Here is a 23,779-nt window from a genome sequence, read left to right as displayed (position 1 = left end):
TCAAAGCATTAACTATTATTTCTCTTACTGGAATTTCCAACCAAATCAAATGAAAATTTAATCATTATATAAGAAAATCAGAGTTTTGTGTGAATTCAAGATATTCTAAATGCCTTAGCTATTAACATTAATTCTTTCTTCATTGCTAAATTTTTGGGAGTCTCCAACATCTTGCAGCTGCTATTTGCATTTACTGCACTTTATTTAGATCTGAAATATATAGAATGTTATGAAACATTTCTATTTTCCAAAATTAAAATAAAATAGCATTTCAGTAAAAATCTTGCATTTTAATAAAATGTATATGTAAATTGAACAAATACTTTATGGTGAGTGATATACATAACACTTTGGTAAGAATTTAGTTGACAGATATTTTCCCCACCTATATGTATAATCAATGAATATACATCTATTTTCATCCCATATTAGAATAAGGGATTATTTCTAGCCTATACATTTAGAAATATAAAGAAACTGCTTTTGTATTTGGACATTACTGAGCTGTTAATATAATTGTGTTTATGATCGTGTTTATTCATTTCTGAAGTACTGTACACATGAGTTGAAAAGTAGGAAGGGAAAATAATCTGTGAAAGAGTATAAAATATGCTTTGGAAGAGCTTACAAGCATACAAAATTATAAAATACAGTTTCATTTAAAAAGAAATTATAAAATATTGTGTTAGCTTTATGTTTCAAAAAATGGAAATTATCTTGTAATTTAACTCAATAAAATTCACATTTTAAATTTACAGTATTTCTTCCACAAAAATATAAACATGTGCTGCACTTATACCAGAGAATAGCTCTGAGCCAAGTAACACTTATGTAGCACAAGATTTAGCATCAAAGACCTAAGTTTGAATTTGGGCACTGCTACCTACTAGCTGTATGACCTTGGGCAAGTAACTTACCCTGTCTGAGCCCCTGTTTTGTTTTGGTTTTTTTCCCCATAAAATAGAAACAGATAGTATAATGGTTTGTGAAATTTAAATGAGATTTAATTATAATTGACTATAAGTGATGAATTAATATAATTAATCATTTGTTATTTATATTTAAATATATGGTAAATAAGTATTATTTATTATATCAATAACTAATAATAAATTAAATATCTCTACAAAGCATTTTGCATGGTATCTGGCCCAAGGCGAAGACTGAGTAAATGATAATTTTTGCTGCATACAATCTGAAAAAAAATTCAGACAGTTATAGGTATTGCGGTTTGACATATACATAGTAGACTCTAGATTGCCAGAGGAATCCATATTTTAAAAATACGTAAATAGAATATGATATTAGATGTAGTATCTAACCTCTGCACAGAAACTATAAATTTTCATAGTACTGTCGTATTTATTTTCTCACTTTAGCTCTAGATTAACCCAAGCATGCGCAAGAGATATTATCATTCGCATTTTTATGTGAGTAGGAATTGATAGCTAGTCAGGGTAAATTTGCAGCTGACTTTTAGACTCAAAGTCCAGTTAATTCTGCTGGTAGGCTAGTAAATGGGAAACAAGGAGTCTATTGTGTAGGTGGAACAAATCTAAGTTTTATGAGAACCTGAAGCTTCCACAGTTTGGGGAGGGGCCTCTTTAATGAAAAGAATATAAAATAACCACATTAAATACATAAGTAGGGGCCCTCATGAGGCTTTGGAAAGAACCCGTTCAATAGGCCCTAAAGCTTAAACCTCATTACATTCAGTGGCAAATATGTGGCAAATATGCTTCTGTTTCTAGATTTAAATTTTTTTAGAGATAAAATACCCAAACATATTCTGGTGATATGACTAACCTATCACATTAACTTGCTTATAAAATAACTAGAGAATATTGATACTAGGTCCATTAGTAAATAGTTGTCTGATTGTGTCCAATGGACATAGCATCTACAAAAACAGATTACATTATTCAATGAAGTGTTTAATTCAATTAAGAAAGAACATTTCACACTTTTTTTTTGCCTTTGACTCAATTTAGAAGTGTAATTTTAGCATTGAGGATATTTTAAGGTACATAAAACTTTAATTTAATGCCCTACTTGAAAATGACGTTTTCATTCATATACCATTGGTTATTAAAAATTAAAGATCCTTTTAATTGGCATAATAGCCATACCATTCTATAATTTACAGTTTTTTAAATATAGTATTTGGTTTTTAGCCCTTTGATATCAAGTGCTTTTAAACAAGTTCACCAATATAATTTAAAACTTAGATTTAATTTGTGTTTAACATTTCTACCACAATTTAAACAACATATCCAAGAATGCATGCATCCCAATTGACTTTGTCTAGTATGGATATCATTCTTTTTATGTTTATTAAAGAATCCATTATAAATTAAGTACTCTGATATATATTTATATTATACTCTAACAACTTACTCTTTTTTTCTGTAAACTCTATCTTTTTCTTGGGTTATATTTTTGTAGCTTTATTTCTACCTACTATTTATTTCATCCTTATTTATTTGTGAGTATAAAGGATTCAATTACATTTAAACAATACTTACACTAGCAAAATTATCTGGTTTTTCATCAGCTTTCCAAAAGTTTATTGAAAATATAATTTTGTATTTTTAGTACTGAAAGAAATGTTAGAAATCATCTAGGGAAGTCCAAACCCAGTATTTGATAAGGAAAATGAGCCACATGAAAGACAAAATACTAGAATAACAAAGTTGGTGGATTTGCTAAAACTGCAGATGGGCAAAAGTGTTTGAATTCATATTTATAATCCTCAGATCTATACCTCCATCATAGTTTCTTACATCTATGTATTTGGGGTGGTATTTGGGGTGGGTATGTATATGCCTTTCCCTTTTCTTTTTTTCTCTCTCATTCTCACTCTTCCTCCTTCAGCTTCTCTTCCACCTTCTCCTCCCCAACCCCCACACGCACTTTCCACAGACACATACTCTCCACAATCACATAAACCATTCCATTTTATAAAGTTGGTTCTACTCAGATGCCAAAAGTCATGATTTTTGGAAAAATACTGGTTAAGTAAATCTGCCCCTTATTTTTTTCTTCCTACTCCCTTTTAATAAGCATGAATAATTTGTAACTATTCCATTTAAATATAAGTACCCTGATGGTGGAATATTCTACATGGAATGTCTCATATTTTCTCTCTCAAAATTAAATGGAAAAAGTAATCATTAATATATATGCTCCCTGAAGTCAGGTAGATACACCAAAAATGAATTCAAGAATGAAATATAAGCCAAAATGTACATGTTTACCTAGAATATCTTAGAAAATGTTCCCAATTCTTTACTTCTTTTTATTGTAAGACATTTCCTACAAAGCATATTACTTTATTAGGGTGAAAACTAAATATTAAACCACCCAAAGCATATTTTCTTAAATATTAACAAGAATTAAATGCCCAATCTTTTGATGTAACATGCTAATTAATATAGAGGTGATACAATTTTGGGTAGCAGATATTGTCATCTCCCCATTTTTTAACACATGACAACTCACTCTACTTGTAAATCTTTAGGTATTTCCTCTATCACCTGCATTGTTACTCCAAAGATATTTTTCATATCAAAATAATTACTTATAAATAACTAAGATAGGGAAGGGAACAGCCTCTAAAATATAAAAGCAGCTGATAATAATGATCAATTTTTTTAGGGATTACTAGTCACTTAAGAATTGAGTGCACTGCTATTTCAATCATTATGGGGTAGGTCTAAAGATAGGATACAATCCAAAAATTGTGTTTAATCTAGAAGGGTGGGCAGAGGTAAGGAGAAGTCCCATAAAGCAGAATGTGAGAGGAACAGTATGTGTTCTACTCTGCAGAACAGTTTCTCAGCCAGCTCAACACTCACTATACTGCATTTGGTTATACTGTTACACATAAAATGGAGTCGTTTTGTGAATATGCTTGCTGAAGGTATTTTTATGTTAAATTTCTTTTTATAAACTTCTAGGTTGAAATAAACCTAAAACGATATCCAACTCCTTACCCAGAGGATTTAAAGAATATGGTAAAATCTGTTCAAAATCTGGTGGGTAAGCCAAGCCATGGAGTGCGTGTTGAGAATTCAAATCCAACTGCTAACACGGAACAAACTGTGAAAGAAAAATATGAACACAAGTGGCCTGTAGCCCCAAAGGAGATTACAGTGGAGGTATTTCAAGGTTATTGGTAATTGCCAGTGTGGTTTGGATTTTTTGGAATTACTAAATGATATGTTGTGTTGTTTTTTTTAACTGAAGAGATCTTTCTTGAAAAATGCATCTTATTTCCTAAAATATAAATGAGTTTCTCTAACTCTTTCAAACTATGAGGGTTGCATTTAATAAAGCACAGATAAATGACATCCTCATAGCCTAAAATCGTTAATACAGCTCCAAAAGTTCCAATACCCACGGAAGGAATAATTTGCTCACCTAGCTCAGCCTGGCCAGTAAGCGCATTATATCATTTTCATGATATCCTTTTGGCTACTCCAAACTCCTATTCTATGAGTCATTAGAAAAGACTAAATCAAAATTTTTTATCCTGCAAATCTCAGTGAAATTCCTGATCAGATTTAGAGCCATTTTTTTTAAATGTTTTTCTGCTGTGTTACGACCATTATAGGAAACACTACTAAAAACAAAAAAAAAGGGGGAGATAACTTTGAAATATAAGTTTTTGGATTCTATGCATATGAACTTTAATTCCTATATTTTAGAAGGAATTGGATGTACGTTGTTAATTTGTTTGGTCTGAAAAGAATTCAACTACATTTATGCCACCTCTGCACTATCTCATCAACTCTTCAGATAATGTGATTATCACCTTTTTGTCTTCATTAAAAACATAATTGGTATGAATACATCTAGAAGTTACTATATCTTTTGCTTCTCAAAATGTAGATTGGAAAAACTCTTTTACAAATCTGCATTTCAGACAATCCATTTGTTGCACCAATGAAACACCAACTACATATTTAGCACTGTGCTAAACACTGTGAGAGAGAGAAGAAATATAAAATGTGTGCATAGTCCCCAAATTATTTAGAGCCTAACCAGGTAAACATAACAAAGATAAAGTGATTAGAGGATATGATATGATGACATGGTCAGTTGTGTGATAGAGAATATAATACTCTAAGAAACTGGAGAGATAAACAATCATTGCCAATCAGAAAGTTATGTGAAGCAGTTTAAGGTGGAACCGCATATTAATAATTGGGTAATTATTTTAAAGTCAAAAAGAGAGGAAGGCAAAGGGAAAACCTTGAGCAAAGGGAAGCAAAGGGAAAACCTTGAGCAAAATTCAGCATGATATGCACATCTGCCTGTGGAAGTACCAGCCTGACCCAGAAGAGAGGCATACAGCTGGATATCTAGGGAAGAAAATTTAAGTAAATATTCATATTAATTGGTTTTTCTTTTGGTGATAAAATCAGTATTATTTACTTTTTTCCTTTCTGAAATAATACAGATCTGTTGTAGTAAAGCAAAATACTTTTATCTCTAAGACACTGCAATAATATAGAGAGGCAGAAAATCAACATTTAGCAGGTACATAATGAAAACAGATACACTGTATTTAAATCTCATGTGATCACAGTTTAACCTCAAAATAATTGTGAGGTCATGATAATCCATAAACTGAGTGATTTAATTACATATTAGGAAATCCTAAAATTGTTTAATACAGGAATGGGATAGATGAGGCAAGGAAAATATGGCTTTGGCCATGAATTTCATAATAACCTTTGTAGAGAAAATATATCTTAAAATTGTCCCACAAGTGCTAACAAATCCAAAATTAAATGTAATGCTTTCTCCCTCCTGTATTCCTTATCTTGAGCTCAGCTGCCACCGTTTCCTACTAACTTTAGATGGGAGTTTCATGAAGGCAGGGACCATGTCTGTTCTGTCCCCCACTATCCTCCTAGAGTCTAGCACACTGCTTAGTGTACGTAGAGTTAGGGCATAATGAATGTCTGTTGAATAAGTGAATGACTTATATGGTGTAGTATTGTAACTCTGTTAAGATGTCTCTTTCTCCATCCAATTAGAAGTTCATTGAAAGTGAAGACAATGTCTCTGGGTTTTTGTTGAATTAGTGAGTGTTGGCTGACATACCTACCCACATTTTATCACCTGATTGTTGAATAAAATTTATTTTAACAACAATCTACCATATGGCCAATAAAATGAAATTCTTCTTAGCTCCATTATATCATGTATATTGATACATGGATGTAATATTACGAGTAAAGGTAAAATATTATGATGGAGAATACTGTGGAGTGAGGGTCAGGGAAAGAGGGAATAAGGAAGGAAAAAGAATGGTACGGTGAATAAAACTGTGACACAAAATAAGTAAAGGCTACAGGTTCCTGAATTCCTGGTATACAAATGCCTTTAGTGTCTTAATAATTTTGGCACAAGCACCCTAGACCAAAAGAAATACCTAACAGTTTCATTTATTAAGTAATTAGGTCCAAACAAGTTAGTGACTATTTATGCCTCACTTAGTGGTCATTTGAAAAACGATATACATAAATTAAAAGAGAAAGTATGTTTATATTCTTAAATTCTTAAATGACCAAAACTACTTATTAATGGAATGTGGGCACCTGTTGGACACCACCTACCTTCTCAGACCTTGCAATCACATTGGATACTACCACTCTAATTTCTGCTTCCCATTGATTTTCAAGTGGCCCTTGATTTTAGATCACAGCAACCACCAAAAACGCAGCTTCACAAAGATCACCATCAAAAGCAATGTGCAATCTAATGTTGCAACTGAGAGCTCTGGAGGTAGCAATTTGCACAGTATCTAACTGATGTCAAGTATTGCTTTGTTTCCCTCAAATATTAAAAATAATCTATGCATCCCTGTGAATTAGCAGTAGTACCACAGGTGCCTTAGAGCACAGTTTGGCAACCAGGAGAAGGTCTTTGAAGTCATTAGCAGACATTAATTCAATTAGCAGACATTAATTCAAATCATGAATCTAACTTGTTACCAATTGTGTGACCTTGACAAGTCGCTGAAATCTTTTTGAGCCTTGTTTTTATTTTTTTATCTTTAAAAATAAAGAAAATAATAACACTTAGAATTTCCATGGTGATGAAATCAGATAAAAACAAGTATTTACATACAGCCCCAACCTCAGTCCTTGGCACAGAGGAAAGCTGCAACAAATGATAATCCCTATTCCCTTGCCTCACGCAAAAGAATGATGTACTAGTCCTGCTCCATCTTCTTTTAACCCGTTTGTGGGCCACTACCTTGCATTACAGAAAACTTTATACTGGATACCTGTTTACTATGTCATTGACAAAGTTTCTATACTCTTCCCTCTGTTATGAGACTCAGCCCAATTTTTTTTCTGTAGAGAAACCACATCTTTCTCCTGATAATAGAGAATAGTCTATTACCTTTGATATGTCATTAAATGCTTTTATTAATACTACACCTGTACTCTCAAAGATCAGACAGAAGCTGTTTGTTTTTTTCCTCCTTTGACTTCTGCCTTAGGCTCCCTTTCATTACAGCAGCCAAGATACAGCAGCCAAGATTCAGTTTGAATGGTGAAAGAGCCATTGGGTTAAAAAAAAAAAAAAAAAGGAAAAAAAGAGGATCTCACCTTGTCTTTCCCCTCTACTTCTGTCTCCTCACCGGAAGGAAATATGGTTCAAGGTGCTTATAGTGGGATCCCCACTGAATTTGATTCCCCACCAGTAACCTCCACAGTCTTACAAGTGGTCCCAAAAGTTTCGCCCACTTTTCCAACATGAACTTAATTCCTCCAGGCTCTGTAAAAGAATTTAGGAGGACAGCTTCCAGTTCAAATCCTGGCTCTACCCCTTATTAGGTTTGTAACTTGGATCTATGACTTTATCTCTCTGAGCCTTCACTTCCTGACCTGTAAAGCAAAGATGATTATAATAAATAACTTTAAAATAAATAATAAGGTTATTGTATAAATAATGAACAGGGATAATATATAGAATGTTTAGTATAGCAGCGCCATAGCAGACGTGTAAAAGTTGCTCCATAACTGATGCCCATCATCATCTTCATCATAACTATTGTCATTATTATCATTTTGCTCACAAAGATAAGTGAGTCTAACTGAATCAGTGCAAATCCATTATTCTTGCTTCAGTAGTGTTATTCTCCTAGGTGGAGAACTCCAAAGAAGAGATGCAAGTTCATTATTGCCTGAAATCATACTCTTCCTAATCACGGGGGCTCTTTTTGATTCAAAATAGAAATTCTTGAGTAAGGCCTGAGACTTGTTTTTGAGACAGACCATAACTGCTATCCCAAGCTCCAGTCACAATTTTGGGGATACAAGTATGAAAGTTTGGTCTGAACATACAAGATAACTTGAGTACTGAATGTCTAAGGCATAAGGAAAAGAAAAAAAACAGTAAGACTCTCGATTACATTTCTGTGTTGTATAATTATTTGGTTTGTTATTGTGACTAAAACAAAATACCTATACTTCTATATTAAATGTCATAAGAATATTTTTAAATATTATTTCAACAAATAAGTTATATTTAGATTTATAGAGTATTATTAGTACTAGACACACATTTACACTAATTCCTTATTATCTATTACCTTCAATTTATTGGTGAGTTCAACAAGAGCTAAGGAGGTACAATGGCTTACCCAAGGTAACTCGATTAATAAATGGTAAAGCAGAAATAAAATAGAAATATGCCACCTTGCAACTGAATTTTTTTTAAAGTCTGAACATATTTTATGCTTTTCATAGTACCATTTATCAAACTTGCATCTGCTTCTACTTGTAAATTTCTCCAACGATGTGTAAAGGCTTTTATTCTCTAGTCTGTCAACCTACAATTTTATCTTAAGTTTCTTATGCTAAAACTCTTGAAATAATTTTAAAAATTCACAAAAACAGATTTCCTTCTTCCTCTCCAAAATTTCCATCAATCCCACTCTCTTTCTTATCTCCCTTCAACTCTTATGCTGCCTTTAAGTTTCTAATGTTTCGCAGCTGAGCTCAGCAGGAAGGGAAGATCACTGTCATCCTGCCTCCATGCGGGAACTTTGTCTAGTTATGTGCGTGAATCTGGGCATCACTGGGTCTCAGAATCCACCTCTAGGAAATGAAAGGGACTAGGTGATTTTTTAACCTTCTTCCACTGGAATATTCTTTAAAAGCAAAAACTAAGAAGTATCAGATATACCCTGTTTTTTCATAGGCACATATTCCCATATAAACAAACTTAACCAAAAACAATCCAAAAGATAAAACTTAAACCAAGAGTTAAAGAAGTGGACGTTTCTCTGCGAGACTGAAAGGCCTGAGCCTATCACTATGCGGGCCTTAACGTTCATAATAGGAGCTTCTGTCTGATCATTGCCAACCTACGAATTATAAGGAGGTCCCATTTCATTTTCTATATTTTTGTCCTGAAGTAGATTCTTTCTCTGATTTAACAAAATATTTCTTAATGTGTTACATTAATGTTCCAAACTAACAAGTTCTAATGAATGAAAAACACACTGAAAATTCTTCTTTGAATTCAAATTAACCTAAAGGTTAAGGGGGAAAAAGTCATAAAGGTAACTGCTGTGCATAAATTCACATCACTGCTTACTCATGGTCTTAGATGAGCCATTTTTACATATAGAAGAAAATGAAAATTTGGTATTTTTGCCTTCCCTAATGCTCTCTCACTACCTAGTTACCTGGGAAAAATAATTTGAATTATAGAAGTTTAAAATTCATGGGGTCTTTTACGTGTTCATTTGTCATTATAAAGTTATATTCTTGTACCAATGTTGTTCATTACACTCAATGAGTGGATTTAGAACGAAGATACAGCCGACTAGATTGATCACAAGAAAAGTAGTAATCTTAGGAAGAATTATAGTAGAATTAAAGAAATTGAGATCACTTGGGAAGCAGCAGGAATTAAGATGGAGATTGGCGGTAAAAGCAGGAGTTAGAGGATCCAATTTTGCATTAATATGACTAAAGATTAAAATATATATATAGTTAGTGATACACTTTCATTTTAGAACTCTTAAGAAAGGTCATCCCTTAGAACTCTTACATGTGTATGTAATACACACACACACACACATACATACACACAGAGGGTGCCAAAAACATGTATACACATTTTAAGAAAGGAAAAAACTATTAAAATTGTAATACTCAATATATACCAATAGCAAAAGATGAATACAAGACACGTTTGACTTCTGCAATGACAAGAGGTGCTCAAAGTGGTTACCACCAGCATCCAGACACTTTTGATTACAGAGAACTACTGCATGAGCAACGTTGACCAAAGTGTCCACTTGTATACATTTTTCTGGCACCCACGATATATATGAATGTATTTATTGGGTTTATCCTAGTTCAGTCCTATGTTATAATGAGTTATATCTCATCTCCCCAACTAGACTGTAAACTCCCTGAGGGCATGGGTGACATTTTGTCTTTCTTTGGAACCTCTACAGTTCTTTGCACAGTGTCAGGCATCTATAAACATCATTTGAGAAATGTCTGATGAATAAATGGTCTCATTTAAATTAGAAAAAAATTAGGGCTTACTTCAGAGATACATATGATTTACTTCTCTCAGTGCTCCACAGTGATTTAAATTCTAGAGGCTCATATTTAACTCTGAGCCAAATAAAGATATTATCATCTTGGTTAACCATTGTTTAAATGTTTACTTTCCTTGTCCTATATTATTATATCTCTCAGGATTCTTTTGTTCATCCAGCTAATGAAATGAGGATTGGGGAGCTTCACCCTTCATTAGCTGAGACCCCTCTGTACCCACCCAAACTTGTTCTGCTAGGGAAGGACAAAAAAGGTAACATTGTGACCCTAATGTGGAAAATATGCCACAAATGCATGTGCATGACAAATCACCGGTTTGAAGTTATGATACACGATAGTTTATAGAAATATATTAAATACTATAGAAATAGTATTTCTAACATTAATCAATATGCTATCTGTTTTTTGTACTTACTTTTCTGTATTTATAACTGTCAGTGTTCAAGAGCATTATAATAGTTTCCCCTTTCCATTTCAGAATCAACTGATGAGTCTGAAGTTGACAAAACTCACTGTCTGAATAACAGTGTTTCCTCAGGCACTTACTCAGACTACTCACCTTCCCAGGCTTCATCAGGATCCTCTAACACCCGGGTTAAAATGGGGTCCTTGCAGACAACAGCTAAAGATGCAGTACATAATTCTTTGTGGGGTAACAGGTGTGTTTAGAATTCCCTCTTTCTGTTCCCAAATGCTTATTTTCAGCAACTTTTAAAAATGAAATCATCTTAATTTTGGAATTGTATTCAGCACATGAGTGGCACAGAAGACAGAAGGGGCAGGTAAGCAAACGTAGTCCCCTGGGATTTCCAAGAACACATGAATCCATTTTACAAAGCAAAACTGTTGATTAAGAGAGTGATGGTAGGAGATAAACAGGTTTAGTCAGGACCAAAACAATTTTACTGAAAAATTGTGTTTTCCCAATACTTATATGCATGTGGGCATTTCACCATTTGAAATGGTGTTATGGATTAAGGTAAGGTGCATGTAAAGCCCTTACATGCCTAATACAAATATTCAGTAAATTTTTCATTGATGATTCTATCACCATCATCATCATTTTGTCACCACCTGGAAAAGTTACTATGTAAGGAAAAGTAATCTTTCCAAAATGGATCCTACTCTATATTATTTCCATTTTACAGATGAAAAAAATGAAAGCCACAGATCACAATAAAGTGACTCAGTGAGGTAGTATTTACCCAGTTCTGATCTGTTTTGTAACTTGAGCTATGTTTTATACTACAAATAGCAAATAAAAATTATCATATGATATACGTAGTCAATGACTCGACTCATATTTTACTGATAATGTCACTACTGTTGACAATGAGTTCTTTGGTAATTAACGAATAGCTATTTCTACTTATTGATACCTGTGACAAAAATCTTAATCTTACAATTTATAATTCATCATTTGTGATAGAAGCTGAGATTAATTTAGGTACTTTTAGAAGATACCTTCTAAAATAATTTTTTCTATTAGCAAAAGCACTTAAAAGTCTTTCATTGATAGAAAATATATGATTCCATATTATTAGTGTGCAAATGGTTGAGAACAAATTTAGAAAAATGAGCATCTTTTAGACTTACTGTGGTTACTGGTATAAACATTCCAATGACCAAAAATCATAATATAATGTGAGGTAATATAATAGAATTTAAATTCTAGAAAAAGATACATGAATATATTCCCTATACAATGGATTTAATGTCTTCAATACCTGACCTTTAAATAAGTTTTATTGGAAGGCAGTTTTTGTTCCTTAGTTACTCCAAGCATTTATAAGATAGGTACTCTGAACCAATAGTTTGGAAATGTACTGAATCAGAAATTCCAGGGATGGGGACAGGAGTCAAATGATTCTAATTATCAGACAGGTTTGGGGACCATTACTGAAGACCTATGTATTTCATTTATTTATTCATTCATTCATTCAACAAATATATTTTTAATACCTACTCTGTGCCAGGCACTATACTGGGCCTGAAGAGAAAAAAAATCTCTGCCCTCATAAGTTTACATTCTAGCAGAGGACACAAGACAATACACAATAAATATAACAGGTAAGTAAATTATATGTTAGAAGGTGATGATTACTAGTAAGAAATGAAAGTTAGAGCAGGATAAAAGGTGGATTTGGGGGACATGAAATAATCATGGTATCTTAATCATAAGTGAGGTGTTGATGAATGATCCATTAAACAAAATATGGTGGCATTCTTGGCTGCTTGTTCTCTTTCTGGCAAAGACCCAGCTCTTCCTCATTTTCATATTTCTTCTTCCCATTGTCTTCACAGGATTGCACAGTCTTTCCCACAACCTCTTGATTCAAAGCCATTACTCAGCCAGCGGGAGGCTGTTCCCCCAGGGAATCTGCCACAGCGTCCTGACCGGCTGCCAATAAGTGACACCTTCACTGACAACTGGACTGATGGCTCACATTATGATAACACAGGGTTTGTTGCAGAGGAAACCACAGGCGAGAATGCCAACAGTAACGCTCTCTTAAATTCGAAATCTAGAAACCCATCTTCTCATGGACGCAGGCCTTTGATTAGGCAGGAGAGGATTGTTGGGGTTCCCCTGGAACTTGAGCAGACTACACATAGACACACGCCAGAAACAGAAGTGCCTCCTTCCAATCCTTGGCAGAATTGGACCAGAACCCCTAGTCCTTTTGAAGACAGGACCGCTTTCCCTTCCAAATTAGAGACAACTCCCACCACCAGCCCATTGCCTGAAAGGAAAGAACATATAAAAGAACCTGCTGAAATACCTAGTCCTTTTTCTCCAGGAATACCATGGGAGTATCACGATTCCAATCCCAATAGGAGTCTTAGTAATGTCTTTTCTCAAATCCACTGCCGCCCAGAATCTTCTAAAGGTGTTATTTCCATTAGCAAAAGCACAGAGAGGCTTTCCCCACTAATGAAAGATATCAAGTCCAATAAATTCAAAAAGTCACAGAGTATCGATGAAATTGACATTGGTTCATACAAGGTTTATAATATACCATTAGAAAACTATGCTTCCGGAAGTGATCACTTAGGAAGCCATGAACGACCAGATAAAATGTTGGGCCCAGAGCATGGTATGTCCAGTATGTCTCGAAGCCAGTCGGTCCCCATGCTGGATGACGAGATGCTCACTTATGGAAGCAGTAAAGGGCAACAACAACAAAAAGCTTCCATGACAAAAAAAGTCTATCAGTTTGACCAAAGCTTCAATCCCCAAGGAGCAGTGGAAGTTAAAGCTGAAAAGAGGATACCGCCCCCTTTTCAACACAATTCTGAGTACATGCAACAGGCCAGCAAAAACATCGCCAAGGATTTGGTCAGTCCCAGAGCTTACAGAGGATACCCACCAATGGAGCAAATATTTTCATTTTCTCAGCCATCTGTGAATGAGGATGCTGTGGTGAATGCCCAGTTTGCAAGCCAAGGTGCCCGGGCAGGCTTCTTGAGAAGAGCTGACTCCCTAGCTAGCTCCACAGAAATGGCCATGTTCAGAAGGGTCAGTGAACCTCATGAGCTGCCTCCGAGTGATAGGTACGGCAGACCTCCATATAGGGGAGGTCTGGATCGCCAAAGCAGCGTTTCAGTGACTGAGTCCCAGTTCCTGAAAAGGAATGGCAGGTATGAAGATGAACACCCTTCATATCAAGAAGTGAAAGCTCAGGCGGGAAGTTTTCCAGTTAAAAACCTTACCCAGAGGAGGCCACTGTCTGCAAGAAGCTACAGTACAGAGAGTTACGGTGCCTCCCAAACCAGGCCAGTTTCAGCTAGGCCTACTATGGCAGCTCTTTTGGAGAAAATACCATCTGACTATAACTTGGGTAACTATGGTGACAAGCCATCAGATAACAGTGATATAAAGACGAGGCCTACTCCTGTGAAGGGAGAGGAGAGCTGTGGTAAAATGCCTGCAGACTGGAGACAACAGCTGCTTAGACATATAGAAGCTAGAAGGTTAGACAGGGTATGTTTGGCATTTCTCTGTAAGAATATCCCTCCTGCCTTTAGTTGTGCTTTATTGGCATTTCTAAGTACATGTAGTGAAGCATGAACTACATGAATGAATAGATGATAAGCCTTTTATTTATCTTTATATGGTGGGGAATTTTATCACAATAGTTTTTCGTGAGTATTGTTTAATGCTTTTTTGCAAGTACATAACCTGTAGGTGAATGATTTATCAAATCCAGCCTAAATGTTGTTAGTAAGAAAGAATTTCACTCTATTATATGGGATGCTGCTTCAATTGCCTTGTAGCCACTGAGGCGAAATGCCTCTCCTAGGACACAAAACTGTTCTCTAGCAACATACCGCGTATGATTTTTATTGAATATAAAAAGTGAGTATTTTGCCCCTTTCTGCACGGACTCACTTTTATTAAAGTCAGGCCTAATTTGTTTATAAAATTTGCATATAGTTACTGCTTTGGGACTACTAAAGTTACTACTTCAAATGAGCAATAATAGTCCCAGCAAGAAAAAGAAAAAATAAAATAAGCAGAGATTAAATATTCTCCTACAAATTATTTAATGAAAATCTTTCCATTTAGAATGTTAATCTTTATATAGAAAGAAATGTTTAAATTTAACTTGAATTTATACACACAACAAAAATAGATGTCTTTATGAAGACTACAACTATACAAATCTGTGTGTGTGTTGCAGCAAAAAAGAAAGAAATTAATCCCAATTCAGGTAAAAAATTGAGTCACAATAAAACATGGAATGCATAATAATTGAAGAGTAAAAAAGAAATTGTATAAAGCCTAGAATTATTTTTTTGTTGCCTGTTTACTTCTCTCTAAGAGAAATCTCTTTCATTTTCTAGAAGTATGATCAGTGACCATCATGACAGAATGTACTTGGTAGCTTTGGCATAGAGGCTCGGTGTGCTCTGCATTGACCTTAAAATCGTAAAGCTTCTTTTTGTGAAAACAGGCCCTTTTGTTCTCATTTTCTAGGTTTAAATGCTCAGTGTAAACTGGGAATCTGAGTGATTGTATACCATGAGAATGCTTCACACAGTGTTTTTATGACTTTTCTTGACATCCTGCACAGTTCACTGCATTTATTACATATTGCCTTAATCCTGATTTTTCTGTTTTCAGGTATCCTCATTCTAAATAATTACACTGTTTATAGGTCGTGTCTACATGACAAGAAAACAATTACTTTTAGGAAAAGAGTGAACTAATAAAATGTGGGTGTGGGTGTTAGTTTCTCAGTGTGGAAACTGGTTCTGCCTTGCAAAATATTTCATCAGAATATCTGTTTCAAATAGGTGTGCTCAGTTCCATTGAAGGGAACTTCATCAAAGCCTCATGACTGGCTGTCAGTGGGAGACACCTGCTCGGTTGTCACCATGACTTACCTCAAGTTACACCATCCATGTAGACAGTTAGCTTGGAGGGTGAGAATATTTGGGACCTAATAATACAGTACTGTTTGGGAACTCTGGCCTTGTGTAGACACGACCATACGTAACAGGGTAAGATGAATTAGTCAAGCAAGGTTATAAGAAGGTTTTCAGAGCATATGTACAATGGCTAACAATTTGAGGCAACAGAGGAGTAAGTGAAAACATAACATAAAAGAGAAAAGACAAAATTCCGAATGTTTGGTACCATCATTTATTTACTGGTTTCCCAGATAAAGGTTCCTCTCCTTTGATCAGAGCTACTGAAAAGTAGGTGCCTCCTCTAATTGGAGCAGGACTTTGGAGGGAGGAAGATAAGCCTAGGTGAGGGGGATTTGGATCACCAGAGGTGTGGAGGCCCTCCCTGCCTGTCCCAGGTTAACTAAAAAGTAACTCCTGTATCTTCCGTTGCTGTAACAATACCTCCCTTTTTAATTAGTCTCCATGTATCCCCGGTTTGTTTGTTTATAATTTTCTCAGTCTGTCTTTTGTTTTTCAGAGTAATTTCAAGGTATATTCAGTAGCTTCTCATTTAATTCTAAGAAATTAAATTACCGTAAAGTATTGTTTCAAGCCATTGGATCCTAGAAGCTCTTCCTCTTGTTTTCTCCAAGTAACATTCTTCCCTCCTCTCCATTGAGTTACTGAGCTATTCAGGCTGTATCTTACTTAAAACTTCCTACTCAACAAGATGAATCCAAGTTACTGAAGTCAGTTGTTATATGTACAACTAGTTTTGATGTAGCTATGGTACTTAACATTCTGTCCAAAGTCAAACTGTACCAGACACATGATGTGCTTCTGTCCCAGTGAAATTTAGTTGAGCAATTTGAACACTAGAAATCAAATCGTTACACTAGAAACGGCAAGATCTTTGTCCATTCCTCATAAAAGAGAACTGCGTAAGTTTAACAGCCCAGTGTAATGTTGGTTAAGGGTCTCGTTTGGTATTTGAAGAGGCAGCTCCATAGTACCACCCTCAATAAAAAGATGCTTGTGTTCTCTTCAAGGCTTAGAGCCTCACGGAGAATTTAAAACATGAACCCATGTGTCTGAGACTGCTACTGTTCTATACAAGCTAAGAGAGCCCTAGCCTGGAGTAATTTTAAACCTTAAGGAAGCATTTCAGTGCTAGATTGAAATGTTCAGTGTCCTCAATTTTGACAGTGACAATGAAAAGTCAGGGATCCATAACAAATATGATTGGTAGATAAACACACCATTAGGAGTATAATCGTCTTTCAGTTGAGTTAAATGAAACTTGGATGCCGAAAATCATTACTTGGCAAATAATGCCCTCGGAATAGAATAGCTGCCTGCTATTAATGTTCAATAATACACAGTTTTTTAAAAAGTGTGCTAAGTTAATTTCTGTAGATTTGTTTCTTCAAAAATATGAGAATGACATTTCCATGATAGGTAGAAAGTGGAGATTGTACTGATGGAAACTATTTGATGACCAGGCATCCAAAATGTTTAATTTTTAAATAAAGTTCTGTACAAAAAAGTAAATGTCAGGCACTTGGAATAACTTTAGATGTACCTCCTGAAAGGCAGCCACAGTGAAAACATCACGTTTTCCATAGGTATGTAGGTATATGAGATAACTAACATTAATAGTTCAAATCATAATACCTCTAGCTTCAGTGTGAAATACGTCCAGTTTAAGATGTAATTTTTAAGCAACAAAAAATGTTAGACTCTTTGGTTCCACATACAACTTATTTGACTGCTTTACCTAAATTAATCAATAAATTCAATCAGCCAGTGGTCAGATTGAATGAGGGTTGTTTTGTAGTTGTTTTTTTTTTTTTTTTTTTTTTTTTTTTTGACCAGCTCCTCTCCTTAGTTGTATTTAAGTCTATAGACTGAGAAATAAAGGAGACTGATTTGGGCTTTAACATTACAGTGCATTAGTGTTAAGGCAGAATTAGAAGCTAGGATTTGCCTTTTTGTATGTGAAAGAGACCATGAGATTTGCAGCTGACAAAATTTGATTAAGACATCACGGTTTGAATTTTTTTTAATTAATAGATTGCCAACATTTATCCAAAGTCACTACTATCATGATACATAAGAGATAGATTTTTATGCATTTGAGTTAGCAACAAATGTAAAACAGAATGTATCTTTGCTTTTTGTCTTCTCTGTAGTTTTTGATGGTACTCATTATGTGCATAACTAACACTGTTTATTGTATGCTTCTGTCTGATCAAGTGCATGTTTTAAAAAGAAAATTACTGTTTGCTCGCTTAAAGTTAAATGTTATAAATTTAAACATGTTCATGTAATGATCAGTTTGTTGAGCATGTGTTCACACCCTGTCACATGATTATTTCCTCTACTCAGAATGCTGCTTACAAACACAACACAGTTAACCTTGGCATGCTGCCCTATGGAGGTATTTCAGCAATGCATGCAGGCAGAAGCATGACTTTAAACTTGCAGACTAAGTCTAAATTTGATCTACAAGAACTACCTCTTCAGAAAGTAAGTATGGACTGCCCTACATGTGTCAGCATACCAAAGGCAATTAATGTTGTTTGTTCACTTAATGTGTTTAGGCTATACGTACAACCTGGCTTAAAGACTCTCATGAGTCCACAAAAGCATAACGGCAAATAATGTAGAGCCTGAACTTTTAGCTGCTAAATGAATATTTGTGGCTAGACTGGTTATCAGGTTCCTGCTTAATAGCTTTGCTTTTTGGATTGAGCAGGTACATGTCTTTATGTGTTGCTTTAAGGCTCATTTTTCTTATTGTTCATTTTATTTTTCTTTTATTCTTTGTTTGTGTTTTTTTCATATATGTGTATATATAATTTTTTTTCTTTTTTTTTTTTTTTTTTTTTAAATATCCCCATCTTCTCTTGCTGATGCATTCCAAGAACACAGCCAGAAATTATTATGGAATTTCAGTTGATTCCTTTGGAAAAGAGAGACTCCTAAATTAGAATGGAAATTAAGGAGTCAACATTTTTAAATGCTTTTTCAGCCCATTTTCTTCTCAGGAAATATTACACAGAAGCAAAATATGAGAAACAAGTTTGTGGTTTAGCTAATAAATTGTTACTCATCCTAGGCTAATGGAAAAGAAGCAAATAGTCACATAGTTTTAGGAAAAAATGTAGGTTCATTTGAAAAGGAATATACTGTAAAAGGAAACATTTCCATGGTCAAAGGAACATTTCAGCTTGTGTTTTCAGGCAAAATTGAGAATGCACATTTCTCTTGTTTAAATTGATTAATGCCTTCTGTCTTAGTTACATTTTCATGGAGACTAATGAGTCATTTTCATTCAATATGTCATTATGACTATATTATTAATATAGTCATTAACCTAGTAATTTTTTTTGAAAGAAGCAATGCAAAATGGGGATAACAGAATGACAGTAGCCTCCTTTCCTACTAAAGTACTTCTTTCCTAACAAAATTAGTGAACATATGGGACAAATGCCCATCCCAGAAACTGAGGGTCAAAAGACCTAAAATTCATGTTTTATTGTCAAATTAGTCTTAATAACAATCCATCACTCTGGATTGTTTGCTTCCTACAGTGAGTTGAGTAATAAAATCAAAGGGACATTAATATTCACAGCTTTTCATCACTTTGAAAACAACTATGAGCACAACAACACTAAAAAATAACTAACAAAATTAAGAACACTTGAATGTTGTTTTTCCTGTCCTCAGTCTTCTGTTGCAGGAAAGTGATGGGTAACTTTCTCTCCAAGGAGAAAAGCAAGGCCCTGATCTGTGGTGTTTGCCAGTGTCAGCGATATAAACATTCCCTTGATGGCCAGTTTCAAAGCACTGACTTAATATCACTGAACGCTGAGCTGGGCCTTGAGTACAGATGGCTCTCATGAGCTAATCCAAGTTGGCTCCAGCACACAGCTCGCTATCAGCAAAACCCTTTTTGCTGGAGTTCCAACTTGAATGGAACCTGTTTATCTTCTCTCAGATGCCCGGAGCTCTTATCCTCTGCCCTAACAAGACCAGTTTTCAAAAAGGCCTTGAAACGTATTTGCACTGAGGAATATACGGGATATCACAAATGTAATAGGCCCCTTTTCTGGGGGGCTTGACAATTCATAGATTTCAAATCCTTAAACCCAAATAATGGAATTTAAAAATTCTGTGGGATAAGAGAGAAGGAAGGAAGTTATTGCTTGAGCCCTTTGAAACTATATCATGTGACTAACTCCTTAGTTGACTAACTTTTAGCCTTTTTAATCATCATTTTGTAGAATAATACAGATATATTCAGTGTCTGAAAAATAGTAATACACGTTGAAGTACTTTTTCTCAATGTCTAAGTTATCTCCAGATATAACTTAGGAAACTCTGTATTGCTATATTAACTTTCTGAGGTTGTTTGCAGTAACCCAGAGAATGGATTCATGAACGATTACTATAGCTCTAAGATGGCCTATAACAGAAATATTGCAGAGTTATAATATTTAGAGACACTTCAGCCTTTCTCAGTTAGGCACAGAGATGACCTAAAGGGATTCTCTTCAGAATCTACATTAAATTGCAACCAAGAATGACTTAAGTATTGAAAGACTCCATCTGAAAATGAATTATAATCAATACTTTGTTATCCACATGAAGAGAGAATAAGAAGGTAGGGGATGAAAAAGGAACACAGGCAGGGCAACTATCCCATTACCTCCAAAAGATTTTATAAGCAAAAATGATCAGTTTGAGGCCTATACACTTTAGGCGTTTAGGCATCTGGGACAACTCTCCTTCCCTGCTGCCATTGTGGGAATTTTATCATGTGTGGGCCCTGGGTGGTGCTGACTCAGTTTGAGATTACTCCATGCCTTACTTCCTCCCCTGGATTCCAATCTGTCTCTGCCCCTTCACCTTTGTGCTCAGTTATATCCCTTCTACAGAGCTGCTTTAACTGGAAAATGTGTGTGTGTTTCATGACACCCTCTCTCAAGATGTAGCCTCTCAGAGCCTCCTTCTTGGAGCCACTGACCATTGCTAACTGGTCCCATGCTTGAGGCTCAGTTTCCCTGAAAGCTTCTCTGGAGAAAAGGAGCTAGGCAAAAATTATTTTCCTTTGCTTTACAAAGGCATAAAAGCCTATTACAGCACTTTTGTCTTGCTGCATAAGATAGTAAAGATTAGTATCATCGATTTATGATTCTTTGCAACCCTTAAATGTTTGTTAGCCATGAGACTTCCACTAAAATACAGAATAAAATCAATTTATAAGCAAACATTTTCAGTAGATAAAATTGACAAAACAGTTCATTCTCTCATGGAAATCCTGGAGCTGTCTTTTTATTCATAAAATTCCTGAATGATAATACTGGCCATGTCTAGTTAGTTGTTATGGCAAATGACTCTGGGGTGTCTGAGAAAGGATGAATGAAGTATCCTAAGGAATCTAAATTAATGTTTTCATGTAGTACAAGTTAAGCACAGGAAATAGAGTTGCCACATACTTTTGTGCAGTTGTGCTCTCCCCAGGGAACATTCAGGGACAGAAATCAGACTCTTTTCCCACGCACTCTGCTTGCCAAGCTTTACTTCTTGCAATTAGAAGAAAGGAGCGCTTTTTTTGTATTTCCTCTGTTACACTGAGACTGTCTTTTTCTAAGTTATGCACCCAGAAAGGGGACCTTTTTGTGATTTCTATCTCCCCACCACCTCTCCACTTTGGTAATTGACAGAAAAGCTCTATCTGTGTGACCTGAGGTCCTGACTCAGCACATTGTTTCTTTTTAAGGTTTGGGTTTTTATTTTTTTCAGTTGACCAAAACACCTCTAGTGTTTTGTTTTTTTCTCAACTTTCTTTTAAACAAATTTATAGTAAACTAAGGGATGTAACTATTTTTGAATGAAGATTGCACAACTCTGTACTTTAGATAAAGTATTTGCGTACTGAATATTCATGTGGACTGAAAGGCAAGACTCTCCCACAATTTTGCTATGTGTTTTGAATATTTCTAATGTTTTCATATTTATTACATGCTAGGTTAAGTATACATTTTTCATGGATTACAAACTAAATATAGGCTTCTGTGCTATAAACAGCATATTGCATTTTCTAATGTAATTTTATGAAAACTCTTAAGATAGTAAACGAATGTGAATAAATTAAACAACAAAATTAGTTTCATAAATAACATTTTCCTTTAGTTTTTTTATTTATTGATGCTTATTCTGATTTCCCCAAAATTGATAGTAGTTATGATCAGAACATTAAAGACATAAATCAGCTAGTAAATTATAAAATTATTCATATTTTCTATTTATTCATTCATTCATTCATTTTCTCATTTATCATTTATTTACTGCCTCTCCAAAAAGCATTGAAGGCAACTTTCTATGATGTTATTAATGGTTCCATGTGCTTCTTCAGATGTGTTCTGTTGTAGTTGAATTCTGCTATTGTCTTGAAATTTTATGTTATCAGAGAGAAATATAATACAGTGGACCCTTGAACAGCACCGGTTTACTGTGCACAGGTCCACTTATACGTGGATTTTTTTTCAATAAATACTGAAAATGTATTTTCTCTTCCTTATGATTTTCTTAATAACATTTACTCCAGTTCGCTTTATGTACGAATACAGTATATAATACATATAACTTACAAAACATGTGTTAATTGACTATGTTATCAGTAAGGCTTCTGGCCAACAGTGGGTTATTCGTAGTTAAGTTTTTGGGGAGTCAAAAGTTATATGTGGATTTTTTTACTGCACAGGGGTCGGCACTCCTAATCCCCATGTTGTTCAAGAGTCAACTGTATTGTAAAATGTCAGTTCAAACTACCATTTTTATTATTCAGATTGATGGTAGACTAAATAAATATTTTGAGAGAAGAATAAAGACTAGGATTTATTGAGAATCTACTATGTACCTGGTCCCAAGAGGTACTTTAAATATGTTGTTTCCCACAACCCTCACAAAAACCCTCAAAGGAAGTATTTATCTCCATTGTAGAGATGAGAAATCTAAACTGCATGTATCACAAAAAGGAACTCACCTGCATTTTTACTGTTTTGCTATTATAACTCCTGCATCCAGCATAGTAGCAGGTAGAATTTGAATCTGACTGCTGGGCACCCAACTCCCTGCTGTTTCTACTCTACGATGATGCCTTCTCAAATATTTATAAAACCTGACATGTTCTTAGAACATAACTCATAATAGTTGATAAAGCTTTATCATATCCATTTGTATCTCACAGCGTCTTCACAACAGTCCAGATAACATGGGATAAAGAAGAGCATACACAAGGAAAATATATTAATTTATCCAAAACATACCACGATCCAAATCATTCCTTGTATTCTACAAACTCATGCTCTCTTAGCTTAGCTTGATAAATGCTAGTAGTTACCATACACTCTTCCAGATCCACTTGCACTTCCTGAGCACTCACCTTCACCAAGAAATGTGCCTTGCATCAGTGAAAGGCCAAAGGTTGCGAACCCAAGAAAATCATAAATTAATCATCCATGCTACTGTAGCCCCAGGGACAAGGAGGTCTGGGGGAAAGAAATCATTGATTGGCCTTTTCTAACTCCCCAACTGCAGGTGTCTGGCTGCCAATACAAAGAATGTGGTCTCTTCTGCACTGAAGAAATTGATATTTTGTTTCTTTTCTTTTTTAACTTCTACCATGATAATATTATACCATAGTACCTACTGCTTATTGGCTTATTGAAATAGACACTAACATAAATTATAATTTCAGGGAAAGG

The 23,779-nt window shown here is 34.8% G+C and overlaps 1 protein-coding gene across 7 annotated transcripts in view; it reads left to right on the top strand.

Moving 5' to 3' along the window:
* The window catches only part of LRRC7 (leucine rich repeat containing 7), a 467,042-nt gene that overhangs the window by 377,536 nt on the left and 65,727 nt on the right, over window positions 1–23,779 (top strand). For 5 of the 7 annotated variants that reach the window (XM_081056903.1, XM_081056899.1, XM_081056898.1 and 2 more), the window contains 5 exons: window positions 3,960–4,160; window positions 10,749–10,860; window positions 11,086–11,266; window positions 12,912–14,592; window positions 18,393–18,533. In XM_081056903.1, the coding sequence (XP_080913029.1) occupies window positions 3,960–4,160; window positions 10,749–10,860; window positions 11,086–11,266; window positions 12,912–14,592; window positions 18,393–18,533 (2,316 nt within the window). The remainder of the gene's footprint in view (window positions 1–3,959; window positions 4,161–10,748; window positions 10,861–11,085; window positions 11,267–12,911; window positions 14,593–18,392; window positions 18,534–23,779) is intronic. The other 2 variants (XM_081056902.1, XM_081056900.1) reach the window with 1 other exon arrangement.

This window comes from Rhinolophus hipposideros (genome assembly GCF_964194185.1).
Source record: "Rhinolophus hipposideros genome assembly, chromosome: 8".
Lineage (NCBI taxonomy): Eukaryota > Metazoa > Chordata > Mammalia > Chiroptera > Rhinolophidae > Rhinolophus > Rhinolophus hipposideros.
The sequence above is the reverse complement of the archived record's forward strand: the minus strand, read 5'-3'. Positions and strand labels throughout refer to the sequence as shown.